This window comes from Zingiber officinale, chromosome 2A (assembly GCF_018446385.1).
Source record: "Zingiber officinale cultivar Zhangliang chromosome 2A, Zo_v1.1, whole genome shotgun sequence".
NCBI classification, from domain to species: Eukaryota; Viridiplantae; Streptophyta; class Magnoliopsida; order Zingiberales; family Zingiberaceae; genus Zingiber; species Zingiber officinale.
This window is the reverse complement of record NC_055988.1, coordinates 168,638,938-168,656,349: the sequence shown is the minus strand read 5'-3', so window position 1 is coordinate 168,656,349 and position 17,412 is coordinate 168,638,938. Positions and strand designations below refer to the sequence as shown.

Sequence of the window (17,412 nt, the reverse complement as noted above, 5' to 3'; positions counted from 1 at the left end):
TCGACATATATTTCTTCTTCCAAGAAGCCATTCAGAAAAGCAGATTTTACATCCATTTGATACAGTTTCCAATTATTTTGAGCAGAAAGTGAAATAAGCATGCGTACTGTATCAAGTCTACTTACAGGAGCAAAGACCTCAAAATAATCAATACCTGCTTTTTGCTTGTAACCTTTTGCAACCAACCTCGCTTTAAAACGATCAATTTCACCATTTGGCTTATACTTTGTCTTGTATACCCACTTTACTCCAACTGGTTCTTTTCTTGGAGGTAATTCAGTCAATTCCCAAGTACCATTAGTTTCAATGGCTTGAATTTCCTCGTCCATTGCCTTCAACCAATGAGTCTTTTTAGCAGCATCTTCAAAAAATATAGGATCACAATCTGAAAAAAGAGCAAACTGAATAATTTCTTCATCAGACAGATCATTATCATTACTTAACACATAATCTTGCAAGCGAGCTGGTAATCGGCACTCGCGTTGTGATCTTCTAGTTGGTGCTTCAGATTGTACAGAAACTTGAACATTATCTTGAGTAGGCTGTTCATCCAGAAAGTCGTCAGGAATATCAGGAACAATAATAGACTTTTCTTTTTCTATACACCAATTCCAACTACCATGTTCATCAAAGACCACATCACGACTAATAATAACTTTCTTAGTTTCAGGGTTATATAGCTTATAAGCCTTTGATGTATCACTGTAACCAATAAAAATACACTTCTCGCCTTTATCATCAAGTTTCTTCCTCAACTTATCTGGTACATGTGCATATGCCAAACAACCAAAGATCTTGAGATGTTTGACAGTCGGCTTTCTTCCACTCCAAGCTTCCTCAGGTGTCTTATCATGAACACTTCTTGTTGGACACCTGTTCAACACATAAATAGCACAAGATACAGCTTCTGCCCAGAAATGCTTAGGCAGATTTTTTGATTTCAACATACATCTTACCATATCCATAATAGTTCTATTTTTTCTCTCAGCCACTCCATTTTGTTGTGGAGTATATCTAGCTGTCATTTGATGTTGAATACCATGCTTCTTTAAAAAATCATCACACACAATATATTCTGTACCTCTATCAGTTCTTAAGATTTTGATTTCAAGTCCACTTTGTTTTTCAACAAATAATTTAAATTGCTTGAAAATATCACATGCTTTTGACTTGTGATGTAGAGGATAAACCCAAGTTTTTCGACTCAAATCATCGATAAAAGTAATAAAATACTTATTACCTCCAAGTGATGGTACTTCCACTGTGCACAAATCTGAATGTATAAGTTCTAACTGTTTTGTGGCTCTCCATGACTTACCTACAGGAAAAGGTTCTCTATGCTTCTTGCCAATTAAACAAGTCTCACAAACATGATTAGACTTCACAATATCAGGCAACTCAAAAACAAGCTTCTTTCTTGCTAAATAATTTAATCCAGAAAAATGAAAATGCCCAAAGCGCATATGCCACAACCAATTATCATCCAAAATCTCAGAATTAAAGCAAGAAAGAAATTTATGCTGAATTTTCAAAGGAAATAATCTATTCTGAGACATTTTTACCTTTGCTATCAACTTCCCATTTCCATCTGTTATGATGCAATACCCCTGAATAATGCATATTTTATAACCCTTTTCTGATAATTGTCCCATACTTAATAAGTTTTGGTGAAGTTCTGGAACATAAAAGACATCAGATATAAAATTTTGAGAACCATCCTTCAACTGGATATAAATTTTACCTTTTCCCAATATTGGTACTTTTGTCTTATTTCCAAAAGTAACCTCTGATTGAATTGATTCATCTAATTCCGAGAATAACTCTCTTCTTCCACACATATGGTTACTACATCCAGTATCCAAAAACCATACGTTCTCATTTGCAGGTAAACTATTACTAGCCAAAAGTAAAGTCTCAGATTCATTAGAGTCCTCACCATAATTTCCAGCAATGTTTGCCTGGTTGCCATGATTGTTGAATTTCTTGTATCTACAATCTGCAATTTTGTGCCCATATTTTCCACAATTATAGCAGTGAGCCGAAAACCTCTCTTGCATGGCATTATCTCCACTTCTTCCTTGATTTGAGTAGTTACCTCGACCTCTTCCTCTATATCCTCTTCTTGCTCTTCCTCGACCTCTATTGAATCCTCCTCCTCTTTGACTAGAGTCAGTCGTGTTAAGAGTAACCTGACTCTTTAAAGCTTCTTCATTTGTTGGTGTTTCCGTCTTTGCTTCGATCCTGTCAATATGGCTTTCTATCATACCTTTTAATTCTGCAATTGTCAGCAGTTCAATGTCATGTGATTCTTGAATTGAGGCCACCACATGATCATACTTCAATGGTATGGTTCGAAGAATCTTCTCAACAACAGCATCATCTCCAATTTTATCACCATATAATCTCATTTTATTGACAAGATCAGTAAGACGTGAAAAATAATGCTCAACTGTTTCTGTAGATGACATCTCGCATCGATCGTATAACCTTCGTAGCGACTGCAACTTGGATTTTTGTGCTCGATCAACTCCTTTGTATGACAATTTTAAGGTGTCCCACGCCTCCTTTGCCGTCTTGGCATTTGCAATCAAACCAAAAATTGAATAATCAACTCCTTGATGAATTTGTCCCAACGCAAGTTGATCTCGACGTTGAGAGTTTGCATCGGCTCCTTCTGAAAGACCTGAATCAATAGAGCTCCAAAGATTTTGAGCTTTTAAATGTGTAGACATCATTATCTGCCAATAATTATAATCGAGCTTCCCATCTAATTTGGGACCAGACCAAACAACATTAAAATTGTTTGTCATATTTTACTACAAAAAAAAAACGAGCTAGAAGGTTACCGGCTCTGATACCACTTTGATAACACTCAAATGAAGAAGAGTCAAAGAAAACACCTGATAGCACTTAGATGAATAAGAGAAAGATAGCAGAGAATTAATGTACTATTGGTTTCTCATTAAAAGTTTATACAAAGCATAGGCTATACATATGTCTTTATATAGCAGTAAGAAAAAACAATCCGATCCTAAAATTATGCATCTAGATCTAGCCTTAGCCTTTCATTTATTCAAAGCATATCCATTAAATACGGATATATTCTATCTTAATTATGACTTGATTTAAATAATACAACAACAGCTGATTGAGCAGTTGCATGTTTTATCCTGGCAAATTTGAACACCTTCACCTAAATGTACCTGGAGGTGAATTTCTAATTTTAAACGTTGGATCCACACAGTGAGCTCCAATCACCTTGCCAGCGAAGTAGCAGTGGTGAGCCTTTTTTTACTCTTTTGTGTGCCGATTGAGCACGTTCATGGTGGTGGTGGGATGACTGTGGCAATGGGTGACTTCTCTTGTGGCCCCGTGGGAGACACCTCTGTCGCGCTTCGTTAAGTGAGTCCACTGGCCTGCAGAGCTAAAAGCCAAACGCCACCTTCTCACTCTGTCCTCTGTTTCTCTGGGTTGATAAAAGATTGGAAGTTGGTTGGGTGAGGGCAGGGTGGGATAACAGGGTGCTCTGCGCTGCTGCCGTGTAGATGTGCTGCGATGGGGAAGAAGGGCAGTGGCTCGTGGTTGACGGCGGTGAAGCGGGCATTTAGGTCTCCGTCGAAGGAGGAGAAGAAGGCCGCGAGGCAGAGAGAGGATCTGGCGGAGCAGGAGGAAGAAGAAAAGGTTAGTGCTTTTTAACGTCCGTTTGCTTGTTTTTGACTTCTGTCCTAAAAATGCCGCCTTGGCTGCGTTTTGACTTCGTTTTTTCCGGTAGCACAAGAGGGAGAAGCGTAGATGGCTGTTCCGGAAGCCGTCGCCGTCGGCGGCGTCGTCGACGACGGCGGTGAACGAGCAGCAGCCAGCGAGGACGGCGGTAGGTGGGGCGGCGGGGACGGCGGAGCAGAGGCACGCCATTGCTCTGGCGGTGGCCTCGGCGGCGACGGCGGAGGCGGCAGTGGCGACGGCGCAGGCGGCGGCAGAGGTGGTGCGGCTCACCCGACCGTCGGCTGCTAGTTTCGTCAAGGAGCGCTACGCCGCCGCCGTCGTCATCCAGACCGCCTTTCGAGGATACTTGGTACGCTTTCTCTTTCTTCTCTTAGGCATTACATCGGACACCTGGTGTGCGTGCGTCTGAAATGGGTTTGAGTTTCTCCGGCGAAGGCGAGGAGGGCGCTCCGGGCGTTGAAGGGGCTAGTGAAGTTGCAGGCGTTGGTGAGGGGGCACAATGTCCGGAAGCAGGCGAACATGACGCTGCGATGCATGCAAGCCCTAGTTAGGGTTCAAGCGAGGGTTCGAGACCAGCGGATGCGGCTTGCCCATGAGTCTTGCGGCACAATGTCTCTTGCGGCGGCCGTCGTCTCCCGAGGCAGCAACAAGTCCTCCTTCAGCTGCGACACCTCTGTGTGGGACTCCAAATACCTTCAGGATCTCGCCGAGAGGCGATCCATGGTGAAAACCTAGATCCAACCGTCTCTGCTCTTCCTCACATTTCTTTCTTACTTTGCCCTAACTTGTTAACCCGGTAAACACGCAGTCGAGGGAAGGGAGCAGCTTCGCCGACGACTGGGACGACCGGCCGAGAACCATCGAGGAGATCCAGGCGATGCTGCAGCTCCGAAAGGAGGCGGTGCTGAAGCGTGAGCGGGCGCTCTCCTACGCTTTCTCTCATCAAGTAAGCAAATCTGGGGATTTTATCCCTCTCATCTCTCTGTTCTTGATGCATTCTGACTGATGTAAACTATTGGATATGGAAAAGCTGTGGAGACCGGATCGGAACCCCGACGAGGTGGAGGCGGACGGGGAGGCGGCGTCGGCGGGGGAGGAGCGGGGGCCAACGCGGTGGAAGGACCGATGGATTGCTTCGAGGTCTTCCTTTGATAACAGAGCCAGCAGCAGAGCGGCGGCGCGAGCTTCCACCGACAACCGAGATCCCATCAAGACGCTGGAGATCGACACCTCTCGTCCCTTCGCGCACTCTACTCCGGCTAATCCCCGCCGCCAGTCGCCGCTGGTGCCGCAGCACCCTTGCTCGCCCCTCCACCGCGCGCACCACCACTCGCCGATCACGCCCTCGCCGTCCAAGACGCGGCCTTTGCAGGTCCGCTCCGCCAGCCCTCGTTGCGGCAGGGAGAACAGGAGCTTATACGGTACCGTAGAGACGCCGGGCCACCACCACCACCACTACCAGGGCGGCGGGCCTCGGCAGCAACACCACCCGGCAGCGGCCGCCGCGGTGCCGAACTACATGACGGCGACCGAGTCAGCCAAGGCGCGGGTGCGGTCGCAGAGCGCGCCGCGACAGCGGCCCGCAACGCCGGAGCGCGACCGGGGAGGCTGCGCCGGATCGGCCGCCAAGAAGCGGCTCTCCTTCCCGGCGCCGGACCCGTACTCACAGAGCCTGCGTAGCCCGAGCTTCAAGAGCGCAGCGGGGCGGTTCGCCGGCGACTACCGCTCCAACGTGTCATCCTCCTGCAACGACAGCGTCGGCGGCGAGGTGTCTCCATCTTCCACGACGGACCTCCGGCGGTGGCTCCGGTGAGCCGCCGACCGCTGCGATTTCTCCACTATCTCTGCTTCAAAATCGCTGCTTTCGGTTCTCTTCTCGTTGTTGCTGTAGTTGTAATCACTAATTAATCGGAGTGGAGCCGCGCGGGGTGCTCCGGCAATCTGCGAACCGGCATTGATGGGAAATCATGGGATGTTGCGTTGCACCTCGGGCCGTGAGCTCCCCGATAATAATATATTAGAGGGATCTGAGGGAGGAAGACGACCATTGGAGAACTCCATCAACTTGATTTTTCATTAATTTTTTAACTGCTGATCCTGATCCTGTTGCCTTGATGAATACTATTTCGACTGAGTTTGAAATATTTTTAATATATTATCTGATCATTTGTGTTGGATGCATCCATCTATGAATATCTTGATCATGAATGTGTTCGTCCACAATCAATTCATATAATACAAAATTATAGCCATGCATCTAAATCGTCTAGATAGGCCGAGCAAAGCAAAGTGGTCAAACAAATTGGGTTAGTATTGCCAGTCAAGTCAATCAAGGTGGTCGGATCGTTGAAAGTATTATGTCTATCTGGTCAATTAAATAGCTTACTTCGAATGATTAAGCTAATTCAATTAAATAAACCAATTACACAGGCCGCAAAGATAGAACTAGAAAAACAAAATTGAAAAAAAAAAAAGAAGAAAATTTATTTTTAAAACATTAACATTTATAAAAGAAATGTTAAAAAATAGAAAATTTTATTCACATTACGAGTAGACACAACTCATGACAAATTATGTAACATGGTCAGAGTAATACGACTCAAACACACTGATCATACCACGTCGTGTGGTCCAATCCCCTTATTTTGACACTTCCAAAGTAGGATGATCAAGCTTGACAGATCTATTGAGCCGAGATAGTGGGATAATTATTTCTTTCATTAAGATGAAAAGCCAGAAGTACTCATTTTATCTTATTAATTCTTTTTCATAAGGGAAAGTTGCCCAAAAATCAGAAACGGTTTCTCTCCAGACCAACAAGCAGCATAATCCCATGAATTCCGGCATTATTTAAAAATTTAACCGTTTGAAGAATTGCAAGCCTCGTCTCCCTTTGCCTATAAAAAGAGAGGTAGCGCGCCTTCTATCCATTCAGCAAATTATATCGATCACTGCTGATCATCATCCGATCAGATTCATGGATGGCGTCGAGCTTCCTGCTATTCCAGTCGTCAGACGGCTCCGGCTCCCTGGGAAACTCCTCTCTTTCACCGGCTTCATAGTCGTCGTTTGGTACTCCATCCGCATCATCCAGGCCGTCGGCCGGGCACAGCCGTCGCCGCCGGCCATGTCCCCCCCCTCCTCGTCCTCCTTCACGGTGGAGCATGAACAATTGTTGCCGTACTACCTGCTGTGGCTGCTGGGCTTCATCACCATGCTGCTGCCGCTATTGCTTGCCTGTTCTCCGCGCCTGACGCAGTACTTGACATCACGATCACAGACGATGAGCTCTGTGCTTGTGATATTCTTAGAGGAGAATGCCTAACTGCTCTGCGCACCATCCGATCGATCGATCGATCGATCGCTGTTTCATCTATACTTAAATAATTCCTTCTGCTGCTGAAGCCTGAAGGTTAATTCTGTCCATGACCATGGTGTGGGTTTCGTCTGCAGCTTAGGTTTCTGTCATTCGCATGCATGCAATATATTTGATTTTCTGAATCATGAAAATAAAGCTTGGGGTTTGATGAGATTGAAATAGACAACAGTAATATGCACTGGAATGTATTGATGATTCTACTGTTTTAATCATAATTTGATCAAAAGGAATCAAAGAACGACACAAAATGTACAATACAATTGAACTAGAACATATCTCAGAGCTTTCTATTCGACTGAACTGATCGCTATTCACTCAACAGCTGCTATATGTTTCTTTTTCGTGTCACTTTAATTTTGCGTGCTAAATAAATAATCCTGATTAATCAAATTAAGCTCAAGTTTTTAAGCAAATAATGACTTCATTAGAAAATATATTATAGAAACTTAAAATAATATATTGATTAAATTTTGTGTTGTTAGCTACGTAAGAAAAGCACAAAAACCACATTTCCAGCGAAAGTTATATAATTTAATTGTTAGATAGATATATTAAGATTTTTTTATTTAATTTAGAAACAATCAAATCTTAAAAAAAAAGAAGGATACGACCAAATGGTGATAGGATCGGACGGCTGTGGTGTGTGAACCCATGGAACACGGGGAAACACGCTTTTGCGCTGCTGGTGTTTAATGCCTCTTTCTTTTTATTTAATAAATAATATCGTTTGAACTTTGATTTATAAGGGTTCACATAGTGTCTATGTTCTTAAGGACTTCTAGAAACTTTATTATTATTTGAGTTAAGATTAATAATAATAATAAATCTTATAAGTTTTTTTTATCCGATGGCCTTCCTCGTTGGATTTATAGTTCTCGGGACGGGCGGCGAGCGGAGGCTACCCCGCTTGACACTAGGCTGCTTGGCCACTTGTCCATCGTCGGCGGCCTCCGACCAATTATTCAGATTCAAACTATAACCTAATTAAGGGATAATAAATTTAAAAAGAGTTTATAATTAATTATTATCGGATCACAATTACGATCTTATTATAATTATAAATAATCCATCCGTTTTATGGACGGGAGGATCTGTCCTCCGCTCAACCCCGCCACTTCTGCAAGACTTGTAGCCTTTAGTGGACCAAAGGCGGAATCCTCCGCAACGTCCCCGCTACTTCTGCAAGGCCTGCCGCCGCTACTGGACCAAAGGCGGAATCCTCCGCAACGTCCCCGCTACTTCTGCAAGGCCTGCCGCCGCTACTGGACCAAAGGCGGAATCCTCCGCAACGTCCCCGTCGGCGGCGGCGGCTGCCGCAAATCAAAGAGCTCCTCCTCCATAAAATCCGTCGGCGGCAGATGTTTTCCGATCCAATCTCGACAGATTTCAGTGGACGAGGTCACGGCACAGACAAATTTTCTGGATCAGGCGGTGGTCGATGGGTTGAGATGGACGGGGCAGTTGATCCGCTTCCCCTTTCCCTTCCAATCTCAAGTCTCCTCTCCTCCTCCTTTTACGATGATAGAGACAGGAACAGACAAAATTTGCATCTTAATTTGTATCCTCAAGTCTGTTTTCTCTTCTCTGCCTTCTTCTATTATCCTCGACGATGTTTTCGGATCCTCATTCTGTCTGAAGGAATTAGAGATAAGACAATTTCGAAAGCAGATTCATATCCAATTTTTCAATTATGTGTACAAGAACATGTCCTTTTTCTTTTTCCTTTGACTTGGGAATGCACATCCTTTTTTTTAATTCCGCTACCTCTCATAAAAATACAAGGAAACGATCCGTTAAGATTGTCAAAACAGATCAATTGAGCCGGACACTGTTTAGGCCGAGCGGACTCTTTAGTATTTATTTCGGCCACGCTATTTCTCTCTGGCTCGACCCATGGATCAGACCCATCCAGGGAACTTTTACTTACTCAGAAGTCAGAATATAGTCTGCCTGCCTACATGTAACCTGGAGCCGACACCTGGCTTTATTTGATGAATAAATATTTAATCCTCTAAAAAATTTCATGAAATAATTGTTTTTATTATGGATGCTAGAGATTTTTTTAAAATATCTATTATTATAATTGATTAATTAATTAGTCGATTTTACGAATTATATGATTTATTTATTTATTTGATTAATTAATCAATTAATCGAGATTAATTAATGCACGTGGCACTGCAGATGGATTTAATCACAGTTTGGAACCAACGATCTGATGGTTTAGAATCTTCGGATGATATAAACGGGAAGTGGGTCTAAGAATAAATGTAGGCCATTTGGATAAATTTTCATGAAAATTTCCTAATTTATTCCGGTAGAATAGAAAATTTAAAAGACTTTAATATAGTTGGACCATCTAATTGGTCACTTTCGGATTGAATCACTTTGATAATTAATCAAAGAATTAATAGAAGAATGGGCTAATTAAGTGCCATCAACTAAAAAAAGTTTTTTTTTTCCTAATTTACCAATTGAATAAATCGGGAGAATACAATTTATAGGATCAATCTTTAAAATATTGGTTACTAATCTTCTTATTTATTTCCCTACTACACGAACAAAGAGAGAAGATTGCAAGTGACGACGTAAATTATATGTTCTTGACTGCGATGATGATCCGATGAGTAAGAGGAGAGGTTGTACATGACGACTCGACGGTAGTGAGTAGAACTCACAGATTTCTATAAATATTGAGCAGGAGACTAGAATGATAGTTAAGGTTGGACTTGGCAACCATTCCGACGATACTCAAGTAATTAGAAAGAGTTGAAAAAGGAAAAAGTTATAGAGGAGAAAAGTTCGAATGTCTATCTGTGCCCATGGAAGTAGATGATCATTTAAAGAGTTGTAAGTGTGAGCTTATATTGTCCGTATCTTTCGAGAGAAATGATTACGTTATCCATGTCCTTCGGAAAAAAAATGACTACGTTGCTCATGTCCTACGAGAGAAATAGATACATGACTACAATGATCCTGTTACTTCCTTATCCACACACCTCCCATGTTTTTAACAAGCTAGGTAGGATATAGGTCCTAACTGAGTGTGGTTGAGCTGAAGGAGTCTACTGACTAATCTGATGGAGTTGGATAACTAAGTTGGAGGAGTCAGCTGACCAAGTTGAAGGAGTTGGGTGACCGAGCTAAAGGAGATTGGTAAATTGAATTGAAGGAGTCATGTGATCGAATTGAGAGAGTCTAGTAAACCGAACGAAAGGAGTTGAAGAACCGAGCTAATAAAGTCCAACTATGTTGGGTTCATTTTGATTAAGACTGACTTTCCTCTCCCTTTGACTTAACTCTGCTTGACTTTTGACCACTAGCTAACCTCAAACTGACTTAGGAAAGGTTACACGTATTCCTATGTACTCGTCACATTACAAGTCTTCCTAAATTTTGTCGGAAAAAATCTGAGTCTAACTAACTGGACTGACATGATTGCAGTCCAACCGCTGTCCAATGGTTAGGAGTGGCGTGGCTACGACTTAACCATCTTACTCTCCGTACGCCTCGGTAGTAGTTGAATCAAACATCATTATTGCAAATGATACGTACTATTACATATGATCCTGTCCGAGAGTCGAGGCGATTGACACTAGGTGTGTGGCGCTCCTGTTGACTTGTCGTAGACCTCCGCGTGACGTGGACCTACAACTACAAGACGTCAGTGCCGTGCCGAGGAGGGGTTCCACAGCGATGGTTCTCCGACGCTCAAGTCAGATCTCTTGCGGCAAGAAAATGAAGTAGGGCGAGAAGCAGCGTAACTGTAGCTACAGTAGAGAATGTTGCGTACCTCCGTCGAAACTTGGGGGTCCTTATATAGGGCCCATGGGGCGCGCACGCACGCTTCTCAAAGCATTCCCTGAAGAGATATGTCAGAAAAAGTACCTCTGACGCCATACCTCAATGACCCGAGCATATCCTAACAAGACAGTGGAAGCTTCTATCGTACGATTCTCTGCCTGATTATGCCGCCGACCATGCTATCTGTCGGCAGCACGGGCCTTGAGGAGGATATCAATCGATCCTGCTTTTGTTTGTTAGTGGGTCAAGCGGATGATCGCTCGACTACTTTCACTGTCTGGGCCGAGCGGGTGGTCGCCCAGCTACTTCCACTGTCTAGGCCGATCCGGATGTCCGCCTGGCACATGCCCAGCCGCTCGGCATGTGACCTGCTGCTCGGCACTTGCTTTGGTGATACTGGGTCTTTGAGCGTCGGAAGCTCAATGCGAGACCGAGCCGTGATAACGTTGGACCGACCATTCCTTAGTCCAATCGGCTGATGGGGTCGCCCGGTCGAACGCTAGCCTGGGACGTTGACCGCCTTGACTTTGACCTTCCACGTGGCGCTGACCTCCTGCGGGGCGGGGCCCCAACCCATCACCGGATTACGTGCCTCCCCCTCAAGTCTAGTCAAAGGAGGCTGCAAATCCGATTGACTGGACAAGTAGTCTAGAGATCGGTTGGCCGATCAACCATGATGCTAGTTGGACCCCGACCGGTCCACGCAGGACTAATCTTCTGGTCCTGGTTCTTTCTCCAGCTCTGCTTGCTTAGGTCCAGATCTTTTGCTCGGCTTCGACTCAACTTGCTTGGGTGATTTTGGCTATCCGAAATAGGACTCACCCAAACCCAACTTCCGTCCTTCGAGCAGTCTTCCACTCTATCTTCTCGTCCCTTAGAAACACCGCGTGCCTCCTTCTCGTCCACCCGCGTACTCTTCTGTAGCACCTCGTACCATGGACGCACCGAACTCGTCGGCTCTCTCCCGTGCCGTCCTTCTCGTTAGTTGCATATTTTGCTTGACTTTTTGTGCTCTTAAGTTCCTGCACACTTAGACACAAAGGTTAAATACCAACAAGACCTAACTTGACTTGGTTGATCACATCAAAACTACCTTGGGTTACTAACAATCTCCTCCTTTTTGATGTGAATAACCCAAGTTAAGTTAGGATAAATAGACATAAAGAAATCATAATAAGGTAATAAATTTGTAACTTGATAATTTAAAACAATTAATTTACCATTTGTAACTCAAAATTAAATTACCATTTGCAACTCAATAATTAAAAAAAATTAAATTACCCTCCCCCTAGACTTAATCTTCCCTTCTCCCCCTTTGATCACATTAAATAGGGTACTTTGAATTGATTTTGGAAAATCTAAATTTAAAGTCTAAGGGGGGGGGGGGGATATATGAAAAGTTAAGCTTCAAAAACTTTGGTTTATAAAAAATTTGAAAAAGACTCCTTTAATTGTTGATAAATTTAATAAGGGTTGAACAGGAAAAAATATTTTCACAAAAAGTTGAAGTAATTTTTTTTAAAAAAATTGCACTTTGATAACTAATTCATAGAAAATTTTCTAATAGAAAAAAATTTCCGAAAATTGTTTAGATAAAATTTCGTAGAAAAATAAGTTTGCTAAAATAACTCTAACAAATATAATTTTTATTAAATTTTAATGATCTGAATTTTTCTAATAGAAATTTTGAAAAATAATTTAAAGCATTAGTTAAGTGTTTCACAGTAAGTCAATTAAACATTTATTTCAATAATTGACTTCCAGACTGTGGCGAGACACTAAGCCTTTTTGATTATTAGAACAATAACCACTTTCTAAAAAAAACCTTTTAAAGAAATTAAATATTTAACTTTCTTTCTGAAATCCCTAAGTCTAAAAAAAAGAATCAATCTAAATATGATTTTGGAACTCAATATAAGTTCCTCCCTACTGGGTTAATTAAAAATTTCCAAAGAATATATTTTCTTGGTAATTTTCTAATTTTTCCCTTGTAATATCTAAATTGCCAATTTAATCCTTTATAGTTCATGAAAGGTGGAGCAGACAAATTTAAACATGCAGAATTTTTTAAGTTTTCTATTTGATCCTTTAAATTTGCATTCTCAATTCTCAATTTTTTACTTCAATTTTAATCTTATCAAGATCTTCTAATCGACGAGATATAGCTAAAGTTGATTTTAACTCTTTATTTTCTTTTTCTAATTTATATTAATTTTTTGATAAGAGTTTTATAAACTGAAATGACTTGTCAAGAGGAAGAGACTATACCTGACTTATCTTATTGATCTCGATCACAATCTGAAGCTCCCCCGTGAAGTGCTGATTTCTTTCGATGTCGCTTCCCCTTCATCGATGCTCTCGATGCTCATTTCAGATGAACTTGCTTCGTCTTTGTCTTCTTAGTGACTTGTCATTAGCGCAAGTCCGATGAAGGCTTCGATCTTTGACTCGGACGACGTTTCGTCCCACATCGCCTTTAGACTATGCTTGGTCTAGGTTGACTTTTTATTATGTTCTTTGTCCTTGCCCTTGTCATTGTTTTTCAATTTAGGGCAGTTGTCTTTTACATGTCGTTCTTCATTGTAGTAGTAGCATCTTATCTTTTTTTGTCTTTTTGTACCCTGCACTTGATTAAATCTTTTAGATTTAAATAATTTTTTAAATCTCCTTACCATTAATGTCGTTTCATCATCATTAAGTGATGTCTCAAAATCTAGTTCATCCATTTTATCTTTTAAGATAATGTTTTGCCTTGATTCCTTCATTAGACCTGCACATCTTGACTCATGAATTTTAAAAGTTGAAAAAAGTTTTTCTAAAGTGCTTACCTCTAAATCCTTAGAGATGAAATACACATCTACTGAGGTCAACCATTCCTGAGTTCTAGGAAATGCATTAAGTGCGTATCTTAGCGAATCTCAGTTGTTTACCTTTTTTTCGAGATTCGTGAGTCCGGTGATGAGCTCCTTGATTCTGGAGTGGAGGTGTGCGAGGGTTCTGCCTTCTTCTAATCGGAGGTTGCTGATCTGGTTCAGAAGCAGGTTCCGTCTCACTAGTTTTGCCTCCGAGGTCCCTTCGTGTAGTTCTAGGAATTTCTCCCAGAGCTCTTTGGCTGACTCATAGGCTCCAAAATGGTTGACTTCTTGAGGTGGTAAAACATTAAGCAGATGAAACTCTGCTTTGTCATTTGCCACGAAGTCAACTTGCTCCTTTTTTGTCCACTGATATTCTTCTTTGTCTTTCGGGACTACAAAATCATATTTCATAATTATTAATAATTCAAAATCTATTTTGAAAAATACCTCAATCTTTTTCTTCCATCTCGTGAATTTCCCCTTGAACTTCGGTGGGTTGATACTTAGTCCGGTCATCTCGTGTGCTTCGTTTGACGGTTAATTCTCCTAACGCGAGCCCACTCTGATACCATTGTTAGACCATTGGCAGCCGGCTAGAGGAGGGGGGGGGTGAATAGCCTTGAAAAAAAAACAAACATTCCTCGAACTTTCACAGCTTAATTAAACCAACACTTGCATAAACAAAATAAAAGACTAAAAAAGAAGAGACACGAAAGGGTTTACTTAGTTACAACCAGAGAGGTTGTTAATCCAAGGAAGTTGAAAGCTCACTAAACTCTCCTTCAAGCGGAGAAGCCTCTTTACAACATTCAAAGCACTCAATTACAGAACAAAGCTAAAGAAGAATCAATCACAAGTGTTGTTCTGAATCATTTGGACTAGGGTTATATTTATAACCTTGGTCGGGGTGCCTAGAAGGGTTCTAGGAGCCTCCAGGGGGATAAAACTTTATTCCCGTCGTAATGGATCGAGTCAAACGCGATCCAGATAAAATCCTTGGTCCAAGTGCCCGGACCTAAATTAACATTATGTTAACTATTTGGTCCGAGTTCTTGCTCTGGCTCGGCTCACTTAGGTCCGGGTCCAACTTCCGGCCTTCGATCAGTCTTCCACTCCGACTTTTCATCCCTCAGAAACGTCACGCGCCTTCTTCTCATCCACCCGCGTACTATTCCGCAGTACCTCGTACCTTGGACGCACCAAGCCCGTCGGCTTTCTACCGTGCTGCCCTTCTCGCTAGCTGCATCTTTCGCTCGACTTCCTGTGCTCCTAAGTTCCTGCACACTTAGACACAGGGACTAAATGCCAACAGGACCTAATTTGACTTAGTTGATCATATCAAAACTAGCTTGGGGTACTAACACTTCCTTCTGCTCTTGTTATTTTGCTGATAATGTGAAAACCAAACATCATAAGTGTCCTTGAAATCTCGATGATAGTCAATTAGTTGATCCAGAGTTGCTTTCTATTTTAATGTTTTCTGGTAAGCCAATGAGTACAATTGTTTCTAGACGGTTAAATGAACAAGAATATCATATTGCAAGGACATACATACTGCTGAACTATGAAGAGGTCAAACTATATATAAGGTAATAGTTCAAGTATATATACATACATAGCTCTACTTATATTTGACGTGCTATCTAATATATCTTGAAATTATCTTCTTTGACATCTTATACAAACAACAACTACACCTACAAAATCCATCAATAAGTACAAGTAAGGTAGAGCCCAAGTTAAAGGATAAATTTATATATTTGTTTCAAATTTATGTAAGTTAGTCGGTACAGAATAGTCTGGATGGCCGGGACATAGAGCAACCTAGTTGACTGGGGCGATGAGCAACTCAGCCAATCGAGATGAAGATAGCTACTAAAGCTATCCCGATCGAGAACCAGCCGGGACAAGGATTGTTTGGTCGATTGGTACAAAATAGTCTAGCTGACCATGGCTAGAGCAACCTAGTCGATCGAGACGAAGATAGCTATTGAGGCTATCCGTATCCTCTTGAGCAGTCCTATCTCTTATGTAAAGGGTCCCTCTTGGCTTATAATACAATGATAGACAATAGCATGAAATGAAGTGGAAAGCAAAAAAGTCTAGGGCATTAATGGTCATTAACCATTAATGATAATTGTCATTATTAATGAACAAAACATTAAAGTAGAGAAAGAAGAAAAGAAGGCAAAAATAATTACAAAAGAGAATGCTTCACCTATATTTAATGCAGTCTCATTGAATATAAAGAAGTCAAAATAAAAATAATTTATAGTTGTAATTAATGTAGTGTCATTAAATAAAGGAAGATGGAAGGTCACTGAAAAGATATAAAAGGACATGTCAAGTACAAATGAGGTAGGTGAAGATAACATTTCTAGATTTCCCTCTACTTTAATTCCTCTTCCTACTACTGCTTCTGACTTGAGCATTGGAGTAGGAATGTCGGGGAAATCCCTAGCGTCCTGCTAATTCTCCGAGCTTATTTTTGTTCATCTTCAAGATCTGAGGGTGTAAGTAATGTGCTTGCTAGCTCATCGACCAGTTGTCTGCGAGAGTCTCGGCACAGGATCAACAACTTACCAAATGATATTTCATGCAGGATTGAAGTCGATTTTGTTCCTGATTTTGATTAGGATATTGTATTGGATGATATAAACTTTGTCTTGTATTGAATAATATACTATGAATTTATGTTTATTAGATTTGGATGTGTATTTGAATTTATTATTATATATCTATCTTTGTGCATTTTAGTTTATATGGATTATATTATTTTGTTGTAATATTGTTGATGTATTATGAGTTTGTTGTAATGTATTATAACTTTACTGTAAAAATCATTATTTGTGATGACTGTCGTAGATTAAATTTGAATATAAATAGGGAAAATTGTAAAAATGGGAAGGCTATGATAATGTGTAGGGAAAATTAGCGATGAATATTTTAATAATCCATCACTATTAACATTGGATTATTGACTTTTTCGATATTAATAGTGATTAAAAATTGACTTTTCCGTCGCTAATAGCGACGGAATTTAAACTCTTCCATTACTATTTGTGATGTAGAGTCAATTTTCCGAAGCTATTTGTTGACCGGAAAGAAATTTTGTTCCGACTAATAAGAATGGAAGAGTCAATTATCTGTCGTTAATTGTGACAAAAAATTAATTTCTTCATCGTTGTTATTGATTAAAAAGGTCATTTTGTTCCGGTTAGTAGTGACGGATATTAATTATCCGTTGCTATTTTTATCGATAGATTATAAATAACCCATCGCTAAAAATAGAGACAGACGGATAATTAATATCCATCGCTAAAAATAGAGACAGACGGATAATTAATATCCGTTGTTATTAATTAATAACCACTGTGACAAACATCTATGTGATGGTACAAATTCCATCACTAATCCATCACTATATGTATATAACAATCGATTAGCGACAGAATTGGTTCATCGCTAAATGATGTATTTTTTTAAAGTGATTGGAGAACTCCGTCAATTTAATTTTTCATTAATTTTTTAACTCCTAATCCTGATCTTGATCATGCTTTGATGAATAGTATTTTGACTAAGTTTGAATTGTTTTAAATATATTATCTGATTATTTGTGTAGGATGCACCCACCCATGAATATCTTGATCA

The 17,412-nt window shown here is 41.0% G+C and overlaps 1 protein-coding gene across 1 annotated transcript; it reads left to right on the top strand.

The window, feature by feature from the left end:
- The first annotated feature begins 3,212 nt into the window (after positions 1 to 3,212).
- Positions 3,213 to 5,889, top strand: LOC122043163 (protein IQ-DOMAIN 18-like). Its single transcript, XM_042603649.1, has 5 exons — positions 3,213 to 3,681; positions 3,773 to 4,072; positions 4,159 to 4,446; positions 4,532 to 4,669; positions 4,754 to 5,889. Exons 1-5 carry the CDS (start codon positions 3,556 to 3,558, stop codon positions 5,534 to 5,536), a joined length of 1,635 nt encoding a protein of 544 aa, XP_042459583.1. The 5' UTR covers positions 3,213 to 3,555; the 3' UTR covers positions 5,537 to 5,889.
- The last annotated feature ends 11,523 nt before the right edge of the window (positions 5,890 to 17,412 follow it).